This window comes from Delphinapterus leucas, chromosome 5, assembly GCF_059928025.1.
Source record: "Delphinapterus leucas isolate spDelLeu-1000000601 "Yukka" chromosome 5, BTC_Dleu_Yukka2, whole genome shotgun sequence".
NCBI lineage: Eukaryota > Metazoa > Chordata > Mammalia > Artiodactyla > Monodontidae > Delphinapterus > Delphinapterus leucas.
The window spans coordinates 112,684,408-112,699,496 of NC_143133.1; the positions used below are offsets into that span (position 1 = coordinate 112,684,408).

The following is a 15,089-nucleotide window of genomic DNA, read 5'->3' on the forward strand; positions in this document are numbered from 1 at the left end:
ACTGCTTTACCTGGGAATTTACAATATGGCCATGATGAATTTTATGTTAACGGCACTGAAATGAAAAGGAGACCAAGTAACTATATGTATATACTCACTTTCGGAGCTTTTTAAAGTCTTGATATTTAACAGCACCATCAATTATGTAGTTGAGGTCAAAGTTAACTTAATCTTTTATAATATTGGGCTTAGTGACTGACATTAATTTTCTTAGAATGTGATTAAAGTAAGTAATTCGAAAAAGTGCCTTACTACTCCAGTTTATTCCAATATGTAATGAAAGAACCGGAAGCCAAAAGATTATTGACCAACAAAGACATTCTGTTGGCTTTTTCTATCAATGACTGTGATCCTCTATCTAGATTTTTCTTGACAGACTGCTTCCTCTTATAGAACTCTCCAGTCCTTCTCATAACCCCTCAATATCATTAGGCTTGGAGGGGAATAAAAGATCTTGCTCCTCAGTACCGCTCCCAGACGATTCTCTCTCCTCACTAAAAACAGCCACTTTTGCCTCTTAGGTCATCCACCCGCTTTAGTCATTTACCGACCATCAGATCACTCCCTCCCATTCTTTGAAATTTCGGCCCTTAGCTAATGTTCACTCTAACAACTCTTGTCATAACTCTTGGTGATTTTAATATGTTCATAGATGATCCTTCTATTAACAGCCTGTCATCTCAGTTCATTAACCTCTCTCCTCTAGTGATCTTGTCTTTCACCCTACCGTAGCCACTCATTCCTTTGGTTAAATCCTTCACCTTGTCATTACAAATAACTGCATTTTTTCCATAACCTACCTTTCAAATACCCCATTCTCCAACCACCATCCCTATCTTTTCAGTTCACCTCTCTCATAAACAACAATCCAACAACCCCTTGAACTCCCCCATTCCTCAGACCTAACACTATCTCTCAATTCTACCACATTTCCACTGTCCTTCAGCCTTCTGTATCTTTGTATCTCTGTACCCACCTAAAATTCCGTTGTCAATCACTTACACCCTCATCTATAATCCTGGTTAAGCACAACTCTTCACCTGCACACATGCAGCAGAAAATGGGAAGAGAAAAAACAAAACCATGCTGACTAGTATCATCTCAAGTGAAACTATGCCAACCAGCAACCATACTATATGTATTTCCATAGCTAAGTCCCTTTGCAAACTAAAAGATATCTGCTAAGGAGAATGTTCCAACAACTCCCTGTCTTTCACATCATCAACTATTCTTTCCACTGGCTTATTCCCATCAGCATTCAGACACTACATTATCTGATCCCATCTTCCTCCATTGTTTCATTTCTCCTTCCTTTTATAGCGAGACTACGTAAAAGAGTTGCCTATAGTCAGTGTTTCAAATTTCTTTCTAGGTATTTTCTCTGGAATCCATTCCAGCCTTTAGTGCCCATCATTCTATCAAAACAACTTGTCAGGTTTTCACTGTTTTTCACATGGCTAAAGCAAATGGTCGTCAATCTTTGCTTCAGGGTCTTGGCCTTTCTGCTCCCTCTGCCTATAATGTTATTTCCCCTAGTGAGTCACATGGCTCACTCCTTCAAGTCTTTAATGTTTATTCTCAGTGAGCCTTCTCTAGCTATATTACCAAAAAATATAAAACTCTCTTGTTTTATTCTTCTCCTTAGCTCTTTCTACTAAATGACATAGTATATATTTCATATATATGTGCATATATGGTATATGTACACGTTTACTGTGTATATGTATATATATGCATTTATATATTCTCTCTACACACAGACAGTATTTTTCCCTCTCCAAGCAGAATGTACTCTATCATGAGTGCAGGAATTTTTGTCTGTCTGCTTATCCCAGTGGCTGGACCACTGCCTACCACATAGTAGGAGCTCAAACATTTCCGTTGAATGAAATGAGAAAATGAATTTAGACATAGTAAATCATTTTCCTGTAGGTTATAACAACTTCAGGAGTCTTGCAAGTTACCAATATTTTACAGTGACAGTTATCCACTAAAGTATATTATTGGAAAAAAAAAATCACCCAAAAGGTGACTAAAATTTTATGTAATAAACAGTTACGCTGATAGGTTCACTTTACCCCTTTATAACCTTTAGAAATTGGTCCAGGCAGGCCTCCTAAAGATTAGAATAAGAAAATAAATGACTTTTGAACTGCTACAAAAAAGCTATCATTCTGGAAGTGCCAACTCCCTAGAAACTGAAGACTCTTTAGTTAGCTAGTAAAATAAAACTGGACACCATATTAATTATGGTGAATGAGCATGATGAATTCCCCTATAGGGGATAAATCTTCATTGATTTATCAATGAAACTGCTTACGGTAAAGTTTATTTCTGCCAAACTACTAAAATGTTTCACCTACTATTTCAAACCATTTAAAAAACCAAATGACTATAAAAGGTGACTTTTATAAAATAAAAACCTACCAGAGATGGTTAATAAGCTGAGTTATATAAAAAAGTGATAAATTATAATGCATTTAAGAAAAATGAATACAGATTCTTTGTACAACCGTTAATTAACAGTGTAAATACTATTATTAATTAAATTTCTATGTTAGTTTCAAGAATTGGCAAGAAAGAGCCCCTCCTTTTTTTTTCAATGAGAAAGACATAGCACGTGAAAGCCTGGAGGGGAAGCCTGTAGTAACTGACTCCTTGAAGGTATTTCAAATCTGAAAACTGTGCTCAAAATAGGTACTCAAGGGACTTCCCTGCTGGCACAGTGGTTAAGAATTCCCCTGCCAATGCAGGGGACATGGGTTCGATCTCTGGTGCAGGAAGATCCCACATGCTGCGGAGCAACTAAGCCGGCGAGCCACAACTACTGAGCCTGCATGCTGCAACTACTCAAGCCCGCGTGCCTAGAGCCCATGCTCCACAACAAGGGAAGCCACCACAATGAGAAGCCCGCGCACCACAACGAAGAGTAGCCCCTGCTCGCCGCAACTAGAGAAAGCCCGCGCAGTAACGAAGACCCAACTCAGCCATAAATAAATAAACAGATATATAGATAGATATAAAAACTTATTTAAAAAATAGGTACTCAATGACCTTCACTGTCATTATTCCAGCTGAGAGGAAAAAAGGAAGTGAGATATGGAAACCATCTGCAGTCTAAGACCAAAATTATTTTAACACCCTGTGAAAACATTTGAAAGGTTGCTGTTAACGAATGATGCTTATGTCATGTGAGATATTCTAACCTATGCTATTGCAGGTCATTAATTTTATAAAACATATAAGTTGGGAGTGGTGCACAACTCTGACTCCAGAGTCTTAAATTGAAGGCAATTAAAAGGGACACTAAATTAATAACTGCTTTCTCCTTACCCCACCCCAGCAATTATATTAAATATTCTTCCTAAAAAAATTTTTTTATAGGGGAGAACAAGTCTTTTCACTAAAACAAAAACAACACTCTTTGGTTCAGATACAGATAAGAGCCCTTGATTAACACTGACAAAGCATTATCGTCAAGCAAATGGTATAGAATGAATATTCTCAGTATCAGGGACAAAGGTACCGAGGACTGCAACACACACACCACCGTCATAAATGCCTAGTAAGCAGTCCTGTGGAAGAGAAGGCGAAAAACCCTCAAGCAAAACAAAACACACTGTTCTTAAGGCTACTTCTCACTCTTACGATTTTACCGTAAAAAATGAGAAAACGGGCTTGCGTAGTTTATGGGGTGTGGGAATCGGCTTTAGCCGTCGTTCCTACAATGCACGAACCACTGAAGGGAAAATAAAGGGCCTTTCAATAAAGACCTGATCGCAAGGAGTTTAAGATATGATAAAGGAGAAGACGGAGAAGTCACCAAGGGGGAAAGTGCTATAAAAGTGCACCCGAAATGTTAAAGGCGTTCACCTGGGAGATTATTTGAGCTAACCCTGGTTACAGCAGAGTACACGCTGCTGTGAGCACAGTGACGTCTGGCCATCATGTCTACAGACGGGGAGTGGACAAGCAGGATTCGACTTCATGGCGGCAAAGATAATTCACTCATTCCACAATCCCCAAACGGTGGAAGTAAAGGCTTCCAAAGGTGCCAGGGGAAGAGTGGGGGTAGCAGGGGACGCTCTGCGTTCTGAAGGCGGCTGTAAGATTCAGCCCTAGGGCAGGAGCGGGGGAAAGGGGGGACTGGAGGCAGGACCGCTGAGGGGATGGCAGCTAAGGCCATCTTCGTGTCCTCTGGCGGGGGTGGCGGGCCGCAGTAGCAGAGAGCCGAGTCAGCTGGAGGGAAGCGCGAGGGGTCCCCAGCTCTCGGCGGCGCCCGCGCTCCGGCGGTTCCAGCTGTCTCGCTCAAGCCGGCTGCCACGCGCCGCTGCCGTCTCCACCGCCGCCACCTGAGGCCTAACCAAAGGCTCTGGGAGAACGTCCCTACGGTGTGTAGACCGTGGCAGACTACAGCTAAAGGCCAAACCCTTCCAGACTATTCACGTACCTGGAGAAACAGATTCCCCTTGCGGAGGGGAACGCAGAGGCCAAATCAGTTCTTGCTTTCACTTCTCAGCCACACAACGTGTTCCTACGGCCACTGGCCAAAATGGCGGTGCCCAGCCGCCGCCTCACGCATGCCACAGGGAGGTAGTGCGCGTGCGCGACAGGGCGCGCTGGGCGGAGCCCTGGAGGGAGGTAGGGCGAGACGGCGGAGAGTGACGTCATTGTGCTGCGACCCCAATTGACGTTGTTGGGTAAGCGAGGCGGGCCTGGGAAGCTGAGTGGGAGTGGCGCGGAACTGCAGCGGTTCCTGAAAACCTGAGTGGCGGCAAGCCGGGTCTGCGAGCTGTAAGTGCGTGGGCTTTCCCCGAAGTGGAGAATGGTTCTAGCTTAAGCAGACGGGTTCTCTTTCCCAATGTCAATCTCCTATTTCGCTCCCGATTTCCTCAAAGCTGGTGGGTCAGGAATGGATCCTTAGCCGCTGCCTATTCTCGCACTTCGGGCAGAGGTGTCAAGCAGAACCCACGGAGTCTGGTCCAGACACTGCTCGTGGTGGCGTTCTCTCCTTGGCCTCAGCTCCTGAACGGTGTGGCCACGAACCCGTTCTTCTCCGAGTTCCGTGCTTTATCCACTTGGTGGCGTCCAGTACCAAGTTCGGCAGTTGAATTCTGCTCCAATAATAGAGATGGGCCATTTTTTTGGACAATTTGACATTTTTGGGTATTTGGCGATGTGGCCACAGGTTTAATCGTCTCATCCCAGACCTTACTTAACTTGCAGGTGGCAAATACTTTACGATTGAAGCTATTCATTCATCCATTTATTCATTCAGTAAATTGCTAATGGAGCGTTTAAACCTTAGGCCTTTCCAAAGTTTGCAGTCCAGTGTCTATTATTATTTAAAGAGTATCAACTGCTTGTGTGGAGATTAGGGAACAACTGAGATCTGACTCAGGAGGTGTCAAGGAGATGGTATACAGACCTTTTGGCACAGGTTTATAACAGCATTTACGTATAACGATGTTCAATAGCTGTAACTTTGCACTACTGAAGCAGTTTTACATGTTGTTCACAATCCACTATTTTTTTTTTTCACGTTTGGATATGCCTACCAAGATTAACAAAAGATGAAGTAAACTTGTGGTTTAGAATAGGCTAGTTATTCACTTCTAGACCTTAAAGGCATTTTTCTGACTTTATGTACTATGGTAAGAGCACATATAAATGGAGCTTTTGACAACTAATGAGAAGATGTGATTTTTCTCTGCATCACTTAACGGATTATTTAAAATGTAGACCAATATTTACATATTCCTGGAATAAGAGTATTTCAGTCTGACTTTTCTAGGGAAAAACTTCATTTGGATTGGAATTTTTACTCATAGAGGTATACAACTGCATAGCATTATAGGAGTATAGATCAAATCAACCCATTTGACAGGAAAGGAAATAAAGCCCAAGGCGAGGCTGAAATTGACACCCTGATCCTGGGCCCTTTGACTACTATAGTCTGCTGCTTTGCACAACTTGTAAGTTATAATATGTTCTATTTTAGAAACAAAAACTGAATTCCCAAGAGTTTTTAATTACAGTGATTATGTCAACTGCTTTCGAGAAATAGATGATTAATATCCAGGATATATTAGTGATCGATTTGGCTATTAAATTTTTACTTTTACGTTTTGTAGAAAGATGCTCAGGTCTGGGTATAATGTGGATACTTTTTTTTTCTACATAGAATATTTTTAAAATGACCACACCAAACAAGACACCTCCCGGTGCTGACCCTAAGCAGTTGGAAAGGACTGGAACAGTACGGGAAATTGGGTCACAAGCTGTTTGGTCACTCTCGTCTTGCAAACCAGGTAAAACAAAACAACACAAAAATGCTGTTCATAATAACTGCTGAAAGTTTTCTTGTGCACTGGACTAACTTTAATATTCTTTCTGTTAAGATGCTTTATTTTAATTCTAAAATAAACCTAATTGGATTTTCATTTGTTATATATCTTCTCAATTGCTTTACTAGTATCTGCTTCAGTTTAATTGCACATGTCTCATAAGGTCTCTCCCTCTTTTTTTTTTAAAAAATATTTATTTATTTACTTAGGCTGTGCCGGGTCTTAGTTGCAGTACAGTGATTGCTGTGGCACTCGGGATCTTTAGTTGTGGCATGCAGACTTAGTTGCAGTATGCGGACTCTTCAGTTACAGCATGCATGTAGCATCTAGTTCCCTGACCAGGGATCGAACCTGGACCCCCTGCATTGAGACCGTAGAGTCTTACCCACTGGACCACCAGGGAAGTCCCTCATAAATTCTCTTTTTACCCTCTCTCTGGTATCATTCAGTTATTTGGTTAGCATTTTTTTTTTTTGCTATTTCTCTGGATAGGATAAGTGGTTGATACATTTTCTGAGTGATTACATATACCCAAATAACTTTATTTTACTCTTGGTTGGGATAGAATTCTTGGGTGGCAGTCCTTTTCTCTCAAAAATTTGTGGATCCTGTTTTACCATTTTCTTTTTTGTCATGTTGCAACTAAGAAGGCTATGCCTGTCTCTCACTTTCTAAGTAACTTGTTCTTTCTTTCTGGCAGCATTTAAGTTTTTTCTGTTTATTCTTAGACTTCAAGAGTTTTGCCAGGATGTGCCAGGATATATGTGTACCTTTTCTCATCTGTCTAACCTATAATTTGATGGGTATTTTCAGTCTGTAGAATCAAGCTCAGAGAAAGTTTTTTATCTTGAGTAATGTTATTGATTTGGTAGTCACTTTTCCCTCAGAAACTTCTACTATTTACATGTTGCCTCCTGTAGTGTCTTCCCACTCAAGCCTCTTCTGTTTCCCCTTAAGATTCTTTTCTCTCTCTTTTTATGTGTAGCTGGGGATATACAGAAAAACTCACCCTTTTTGTGTTTATAGTTCTATGAATTTTTTTGTTTTTAATTTTTAAAAATTAATTAATTAGGGCTTCCCTGGTGGCGCAGTGGTTGAGAGTCCGCCTGCCAATGCAGGGGACACGGGTTCGTGCCCCGGTCCGGGAAGATCCCACATGCCGTGGAGCGGCTGGGCCCATGAGCCATGGCAGCTGAGCCTGCGTGTCCGGAGCCTGTGCTCCGCAACGGGAGAGGCCACGACAGTGAGAGGCCCGCGTATCACAAAAAAAAATAGTAATAATTAATTTATTTATTATTTTGGCCGCACCACGTGGCATGTGGGATCTTAGTTCCCTGACCAGGGATCAAACCCAAGCCCCCTGCAGTGGAAGTACGGAGTCTTAACCACTGGACTGCCAGGGAAGTCCCATAGTTCTATGAATTTTAACAAACACATCACAAATAAAGAATATTTCTGTCATTCAAAGAAATTTCCTCATGTCCCTTTGTAGTCAGTCTTCTGCCCCCTCCTAAACCCCTGACAACCTCTGATCCATTTTGTGTCCCTTTGATTTTGCCTTTTTCAGAATGCCATATAAACGTAATCATACTTTATGTAGCTCTTAGGGTCCAGCTTCTTTCACTTAGCATAATGCATTTGTGATTGTTCTATCAGGAGTTGGTTCCTTTTTATTGCTGATTACTGTTCCGCTGTACAGATGTGCCACAATTTGTCTACCTATTCACCAGTTAATGGACATTTAGGTTTACGGTAGCAGCTTCCCAGATGGTCCCAGTGATCCTTGTTTCCTGGTGTTCGTACCCTTCTGATGACCTCTGTCCCATTGTGTCTGGGTTAGTTTCTGGGACGAGGAGAATATGGCAGAAATGATGGTATGTGACTTCTGAGACTAGATCATAAAAGACATTGTGGCTCTGCCTTGCTGTTATTTGGATCACGCACTCTAGGGGAAGCCAGCTGCCATTTTGTGAGGAAACAAGGGGACCTGTGGAGAGGTTGGTGTGGCAAAGAAACAGGGCCTTCAGACAGTAGCCAGTGGGGAACTGAGGCCTTTTGTCAACAGTCAAATGAGTAAGCTACCTTAGAATGGATTCTCCAGCTCTAGTCAAGCTTTTAGATAATTACTTCAGATAACTTGACCGCAAACTCATGAGAGTCCCAGAGCCAAGCTGCCCAACCAAGCTGGTCCCAAATTCCTATCCCATAGAAATTGTGAAGTGATGCATGTTTGGTGTTTTAAGGCGCTAAGTTAACTAAGATAAGGTTGCTTCCAATATTTGGTGATTATGGATGAAGCTGCTATAAACATTCATGTACTGGTTTTCTTGTGGACAAATATTTTCATTTTTCTTGAGTAAATACTTACAAGTAGAATTGCTGTGTTCTATTGTTTTTATTTCTTCCTTTGCATTAGCTAAGACTTCCAACATGATGTTGCATAGGAGTGGCAAAAAGGGATATTCTTGCCTTATTCCTGATCATAGTGGGAAAACTTCTATTTTCTCACTATTATATATGATGTTAGCTGTTGTTTTTTGGTAGATAATATAAAGTTGAAGAAGTTCCATTATATTTCTAGTTTGCTAATAGATTTTGTCTTGAATGGATGTTGGATTTGTCAAATGTTTTCTCAACATCTGATGATATGATCATGTGCTTTTTCTCCTTTAGCCTGTTGTTTGTTTTGATGGATTACATTAGTTAATTTTAGAATGTTGAACCAGCTGTGCATACCTGGAATAAATTCCAATTGATTGTGGTAAATAATTCTTTTTATACATGGATTCAATTTGCTAATATTTTCTTGACAATTTTTGCATCTGTGTTCATGAGAGATATTGTTCTTTAATTTACCTTTCTTGTGATGTCTTTGTCTGATTTTGTTATTAGGGTAATGCTGCCTTTATAGAGTCAGTTAGAAAGTATTCCCTCTGATTCTATTTTCTGGAAGAGATTATGCAGACTAGGTATTATTTCTTCCTTGAAAGTTTGACATAAGTCACCAGTGAAACCATCTAGGCCTGGTGATTGCTTTTGGAAGGATATTAATTTTTTATTTAATTTTTGTAATAGATATAGGCTTATTCAGATTATCTGTTTCTTCTTGTGTGAGTTTTGGTAGATTGTGTCTTTCAAGGAATTGGTCCATTTTATTTATCAAATTTGTGGGCATGAAGTCTATAATACTCCTTTATTACCCTTTTTATTGTCCATGGGATCAGTAGTGATGGCCCCTCTTTCATTTTTTATATTAGTAATTTGTGTCTTCTTTCTTTTTTTCTTGGTTAGCCTGGTTAGAGGTTTATTGATTTTATTGACCTTTTCAAAGAACCAGCTTGTGGTATTGGTAATTTTTCTCTATTAATTTGCTGCTTTTAGTTTCATTGATTTTTTTCTCTGATTTTTATTATTTCTTTCTTCTGCTTGTTTTGGATTTAATTTGCTTTTCTTTTTCTAGTTTTCTAAGGTGAATGCTTAGATTATTAACTTTAGAGCTTTCTTCTTTTCTAATATATATGTAGTTCATGCTATAAATGCTAAATTTCAGAAAGCAGTGCTTTCTGTTAATGATTTCTAGTTTAATTCTGCTGTGGTCTGGGAGCACTAAATTTCAGAAAGCAGTGCTTTCTGTTAATGATTTCTAATTTAATTCTGCTGTGGTCTGGGAGCACTCAATTTCAGAAAGCAGTGCTTTCTGTTAATGATTTCTAGTTTAATTCTGCTGTGGTCTGGGAGCACACTTTGTGTGATTTCTATTCTTTTAAATGTTTTTATTGTGTTTTATAGCCCAAAATGTGGTCCATTTTCATTAATGTTGCATGTGAACTTGAGAAGAATTGTGTATCCTGCTGTCATTGGATGAAGTAATCTATAAGTATCCGTTTGATCTAGCTGATTGACTGTGCTGTTCAGTTCAACCATATACTTGCTGATTTTCTGCCTGATGGGTAAAGGTTAAGATTCAGAGGCTAAAATTTCTTTAGTGTCTTTGTTTTTGTCTCCTTGTTATCTTTGGATTTCCCTAGAGACTCCTTAAATGGCATCTAAACTTGCAGTTTTTTGAATTTAACCTCCTGATATTATGTTGGAGCCCCGTTGATATGGTGGTAAGTTATGGGGGGAATGGAAGTGTTCTATAATCCTTTGATTAGATCTCAGTCTTTTAGTGGGCCTGTGTTCATGGCTGTGACCTTACAAGCACTTCTCAACTTTTCTTTCCCCACTTAGATGAGACAGGAAGGCTAGAGGGGGATGGAGTTGGGTATTTTCCCTCCCCATGTCAGGCTCTGGTAAAACCCATGTTGCCTAGGTTCTGATAAAACAATTTTCCTTTAAGTCAGGCCTTTGTTAAAGGGGAAGAAAATGCTTTTGGTTTATTTCATAAAGATTACTTTCCCCCTCTATCTGCAGGAAGCACTGGAGAATTTTCTCTGATCTTTACCCTGAAGAGAACCTGGTGGGGCTCCTAGAGGTAAAACTCATGAAAATGTGGAGTCCTCTCTAAGGCTGGGCTTCCAGGAGCTTTTAATCTCTCAAGCTAGTCTGTACTCAGTCTCTAGCAATTAGTGAGTGAACGATTACTCAATTAATCTTTAAGTTTTCCTACCAGTTGCTAACTCTAGTGGTCGTTTCTGCTCCTGGTAAGATGTGATTCTCTGTTTTCTGTTCTCTTCAGTTTTTTGGGTGGTGGTTTGCCCTGTGACCTCTTTGGGACCTAAGAAAAATTATTGGTTTTCAGTTAGTTCAGCTTTTTTGTTGTTGTTGTGAGGATGAGAGTGACATTGTCCAAGCTCTTTACATGTCACATCGGAAACTAGAAGTTCTTCCTTTTACTTTTAAACTGTATATATCTTTTTATTTGAAGTGGATTTCTTATAGACAGCATATTATTGGGTCTTACTTTTTAAAATCCAGTCTGACATTCTTTATCTTATAATTGGGAGTGTTTAGACCATTTACACCTAATGTACCTACTGATGTAATTAGATTTAAAACTACGACCTTGGAATTTGGGGGTTTTTGTCCATTTATTCCCTCTTTTTTAAACCTGATTTTGGATAAATTCAGTATTTTTTATGATTCTGTTTTATCGCCACTATTGACTCATTAGTTATACATGCTTTTTGAAATTTTTGAGGGATTGCCCTAAGGATTACACTGTACATCTTTAATTGTCACAGTTTACCTTCAAGTAATATTATACTACTATAGATATGGTATACAAATCCTTCAGTATACTTCCAATTAATGCCCATGCTTTATGCCATTTTTGTTATGTATTTTTTTTGTATATTTTAAGCCCCCAGAATATATTGTTGCTATTTTTGTTTTAAAAGGTCAGTTATATTTTGGAGTGATTAAAAAACAAACTTTATGCTTACTTTAACTTTTTCAATTTGGGGAACTTTTTATTTTTTTGAATAGATCCAGGTTTCTGTCTGGTATCATATTCCTCCTGTCTGAAGAACTTTCTTTACATTTTTTGTGTTGCAGGTCTGCTAGCACTGTTTGGTTGAAAAAAATTTCATTTTGCTTTTATTACTGTGATATATGTTCCCTGCATGAAATTCTAGGTTAGCAGGTTTCTCCTTTTACTACTGTAAAAATGTCATTCTGTATCTTCTGGCTTGCATAGTTTCTGAAGAAAAGTCTGCTGTAGTTAATGTGGCTTTTTTCCTAGCTGGCTTTAAGATTTTATCGTTAATTTTCAGCAATATAAACATTATGTGTCCACGTGTATGCGTGTGTGTGTTTAATCCTGCTTGAGATCCACTGAGATTCTTGGATCTTCTGGTTTAATGTCTTGCATTACTTTATGAAAATTCGTGGCCATTATTTCTTCAAGTATTTCTTTTGCCCCATCCTCATCCTTCTGGGAATCCAATTATACATATGCTAGACCATTTAATTTGCTAGACCATTTGGTATTTGTCCCCTTGCTTTTAGGTGCTCTATTTTTTGTTTTTTCTTTTTTTTTCTCTTTGTGTTTTGCTTTGGGGTTTTTTAATTGGCCTAGCTTCAAGTCTACTACTTCTTTCTTTGGCATTATTGAGTCTACTAATGATTCTGTCTACGGAATCTTTCATCTCTGATATGGTGTTTTTTATTATGGCTTTTTCATTTGACTCTTAAAGGAGTTTTCTCCTATGTTGAAATTCCCTGTCTTTTCCTGCATTTCATCTACCTTTTCCCCTAGATTCTTTAACATATTAATCATAGCTATTTAAAGTCCCCATTTTTTAGTTTCAACATCTGGTTCATCTCTGAGTCTATTTCTAGTGATTGCTTTATCTTTTGATAATATTTGTTCCTCTTGCTTGTTTGTGCATTATAAATGTTTACTGAATGTCAAACATCACATATAGATTAGTAGATACTGAGAAAAATGGTATTTATACTTTGAAATGGATACCTGTTTTCCTCTGTCAGCCTTTTATAGTGGGGGTTGCGTTAGTTAGGAATTGAGCTGGGTTTGAGTTTGTTTGTTTTATTATGGTTACTTTCAATATCACAGGCCTCAAATTCCTCTAAAGATGCCCAGTACTTATGGCGGGGCTGTTGTGCCAGAGGAGTTTTCTTAACGTTCCTCCTCCACAATCATTTTCAGTTATCTCTGTATCCCTGTGCTTCAGAGGGTGTCTCTCTCCATCCTCTTGCCCTGCCTCCAGGAGTAAAATGCGATGGTTGTAACTCAGTGCAGGGGATCAGAGGCAGGACTTCTCTGTTTTCCTGGTCTAGCTTCAATCCTAGACAGCCCTTGCATGTCTGACCTTCAGGTTGGGACTTTCTCAGCATTTTGGTCCCTCCTACCTATGATAGTGAAACTCTGGACTTTCCTAGGAGAGAGTTTTCTGCCCCATCCCCAGAGGAAGGAGTGTTTTCTGCTTCTTCCCCAAGTGTAGAGGGTTTTTTCTTTTACTTTTCTCCCAGCAAGGATGGGTCTGTGCGGTTGGGGTTTTTGCTTTTCCTGCAGTGGCAGTCAGTCCCCTCCTCCAGGCATGTACCACTGACGTAGGCTTTCCAATCTCTTGCTTTCCCCCAAAAATGTCCTCTAATGTGTACAGTGAGGCCCTTAGAAAAGAGCCTGAGAGTCAGAGTGAGTTCACCTTGTGTCTGCGACTCCCAGGGCTGCTATACTTTTATGATAGCCCATGCTTAGTCTTCAGCAATTTGTTGAAATTCTACCTGATTTCTCCTTCTATGTTTATTCGCTCGCTGATCCTTCCTTCCATGCTCTACCACAGTTGGGACAGGCTGCCCATCCTTTCTCTCCTAACCTAGGAGCTGACCCTTCTTGGATTTCAGGATATTTGGTTGCGGTGTGATTTTAAGCACTCATGTTTTCAAGAAAAATTATGAGTTTGTAGTTTATCTAGCCTTTTCTTGTTGTTTGAGTGAGGATGGCGCCTTTTTCTAGCTTCATGTATCCTAGACCGATTCAGAAGTTTCTAATATTCTTTTCTTTATTATTTTTTAATTTTTAAAAAAATTTTAAATTTTTGGCTGTGTTTTGTCTTCGTTGCTGCACGCAGGCTTTCTCTAGTTGCGGCGAGTGGGGGTTACTCCTCCTTGTGGTGTGTGGGCTTCTCCTTGCAGTGGCTTCTCTTGTTGCGGAGCACAGGCTCTAGGTACACAGGCTTCAGTAGCTGTGGCACACGGGCTCAGTAGTTGTGACACACGGGCTCTAGAGCGCAGGCTTAGTAATTGTGGCGCATGGGTTTACTTTCTCCACGGCATGTGGGATCCTCCTGGATCAGGGCTCGAGCCCGTGTCTGCTGCATTGGTAGGTGGATTCCTAACCACTGTGCTACCAGGGAAGCCCTCTAATATTCTTTATAGCACCAAATATTTCTGTGAATTTGCTCAAATTAAGTATCTTCTATTGCTTTACTGAGTAGCATAATTCGACTGGTGCCATACTGATGTCAGTAACAGGGTAAGAATCAGTGCCAGTTCACATTCTTTTATGCTGTGGGGCTTGGCAGAGGACAACACATAGAAGTCACTGGTCCCCTGAAGATGCCCCACTGCTCTGACATCTTGGAGGTGCAGAAGAGGACAATGGTTGACACTACCAGAAGAATGGTGGGGATCACTTAAAAATGTGTTGGGTATGAAAGTCATGAAATTCATCATTGTGCTGTCACACATTTTACTTCTGTGATTTTCAGCTTTGTGTTCATCAGTGAAATATAATTATATGATTATCATTTTGCATGTTATGAATGACTGAATAGTCTTTATTAATGCGAAACAGCATGAGAAAGTTAGTTGTTTAACCTTTACTTAACCTTACTTCTTTATGGTTAGATATTTTTCAGTTCAAGTCAGCAGACAGTTGCTGAAATCTGTAACACTGTTAGAGATTAAAAAATAAAAAAGACACACAGACCTTGTTGTCAAGGAGTTCACGATCTAATGGAGGAATTGTATCTTTAAATTAGTCATTATTATACAATGTAATAATTTATAACTTTTATTTGGTGCTTACTAGAGAGGTTCTGTTGTAAGTACTTTGCCTGTATAAAATAAACAACTGTCTCAGTAAAGTCTTCAAAAGTCGTATGAAGTATTTACTGTTATTTTTTATCATTTTCCAAATGAGGAAACTGTAGTACAGACAGATTAAGCAGTTTGGCAAATATCACCTAATAAGTGGGAATGCTGGGACTCAAGGCAGTCAGGCTTTCACTAGGTCATACTGCTTCCCTCTAAGCATGGGCTCAGTGCAGTAGAGGG

At 39.7% G+C, this 15,089-nt stretch overlaps 2 protein-coding genes across 3 annotated transcripts in view; one reads left to right on the forward strand and one right to left on the reverse strand.

Annotated features, from left to right (window-relative positions):
* The window catches only part of ABCE1 (ATP binding cassette subfamily E member 1), a 37,749-nt gene extending 33,158 nt beyond the window's left edge, over positions 1 to 4,591 (reverse strand). Inside the window, exon 1 of the mRNA XM_022599628.3 lies at positions 4,451 to 4,591. The gene's annotated coding sequence lies outside the window, so the exon portion shown is untranslated. The remainder of the gene's footprint in view (positions 1 to 4,450) is intronic.
* Positions 4,592 to 4,679: 88 nt separating this feature from the next.
* The window catches only part of ANAPC10 (anaphase promoting complex subunit 10), an 83,765-nt gene continuing 73,355 nt past the window's right edge, over positions 4,680 to 15,089 (forward strand). Inside the window, exons 1-2 of one of the 2 annotated variants that reach the window (XM_089912412.1) lie at positions 4,680 to 4,794; positions 6,185 to 6,311. In XM_089912412.1, the coding sequence (XP_089768538.1) occupies positions 6,197 to 6,311 (115 nt within the window). In that variant the 5' untranslated portion in view covers positions 4,680 to 4,794; positions 6,185 to 6,196. The remainder of the gene's footprint in view (positions 4,795 to 6,184; positions 6,312 to 15,089) is intronic. The other variant, XM_022599631.2, reaches the window with a different exon arrangement.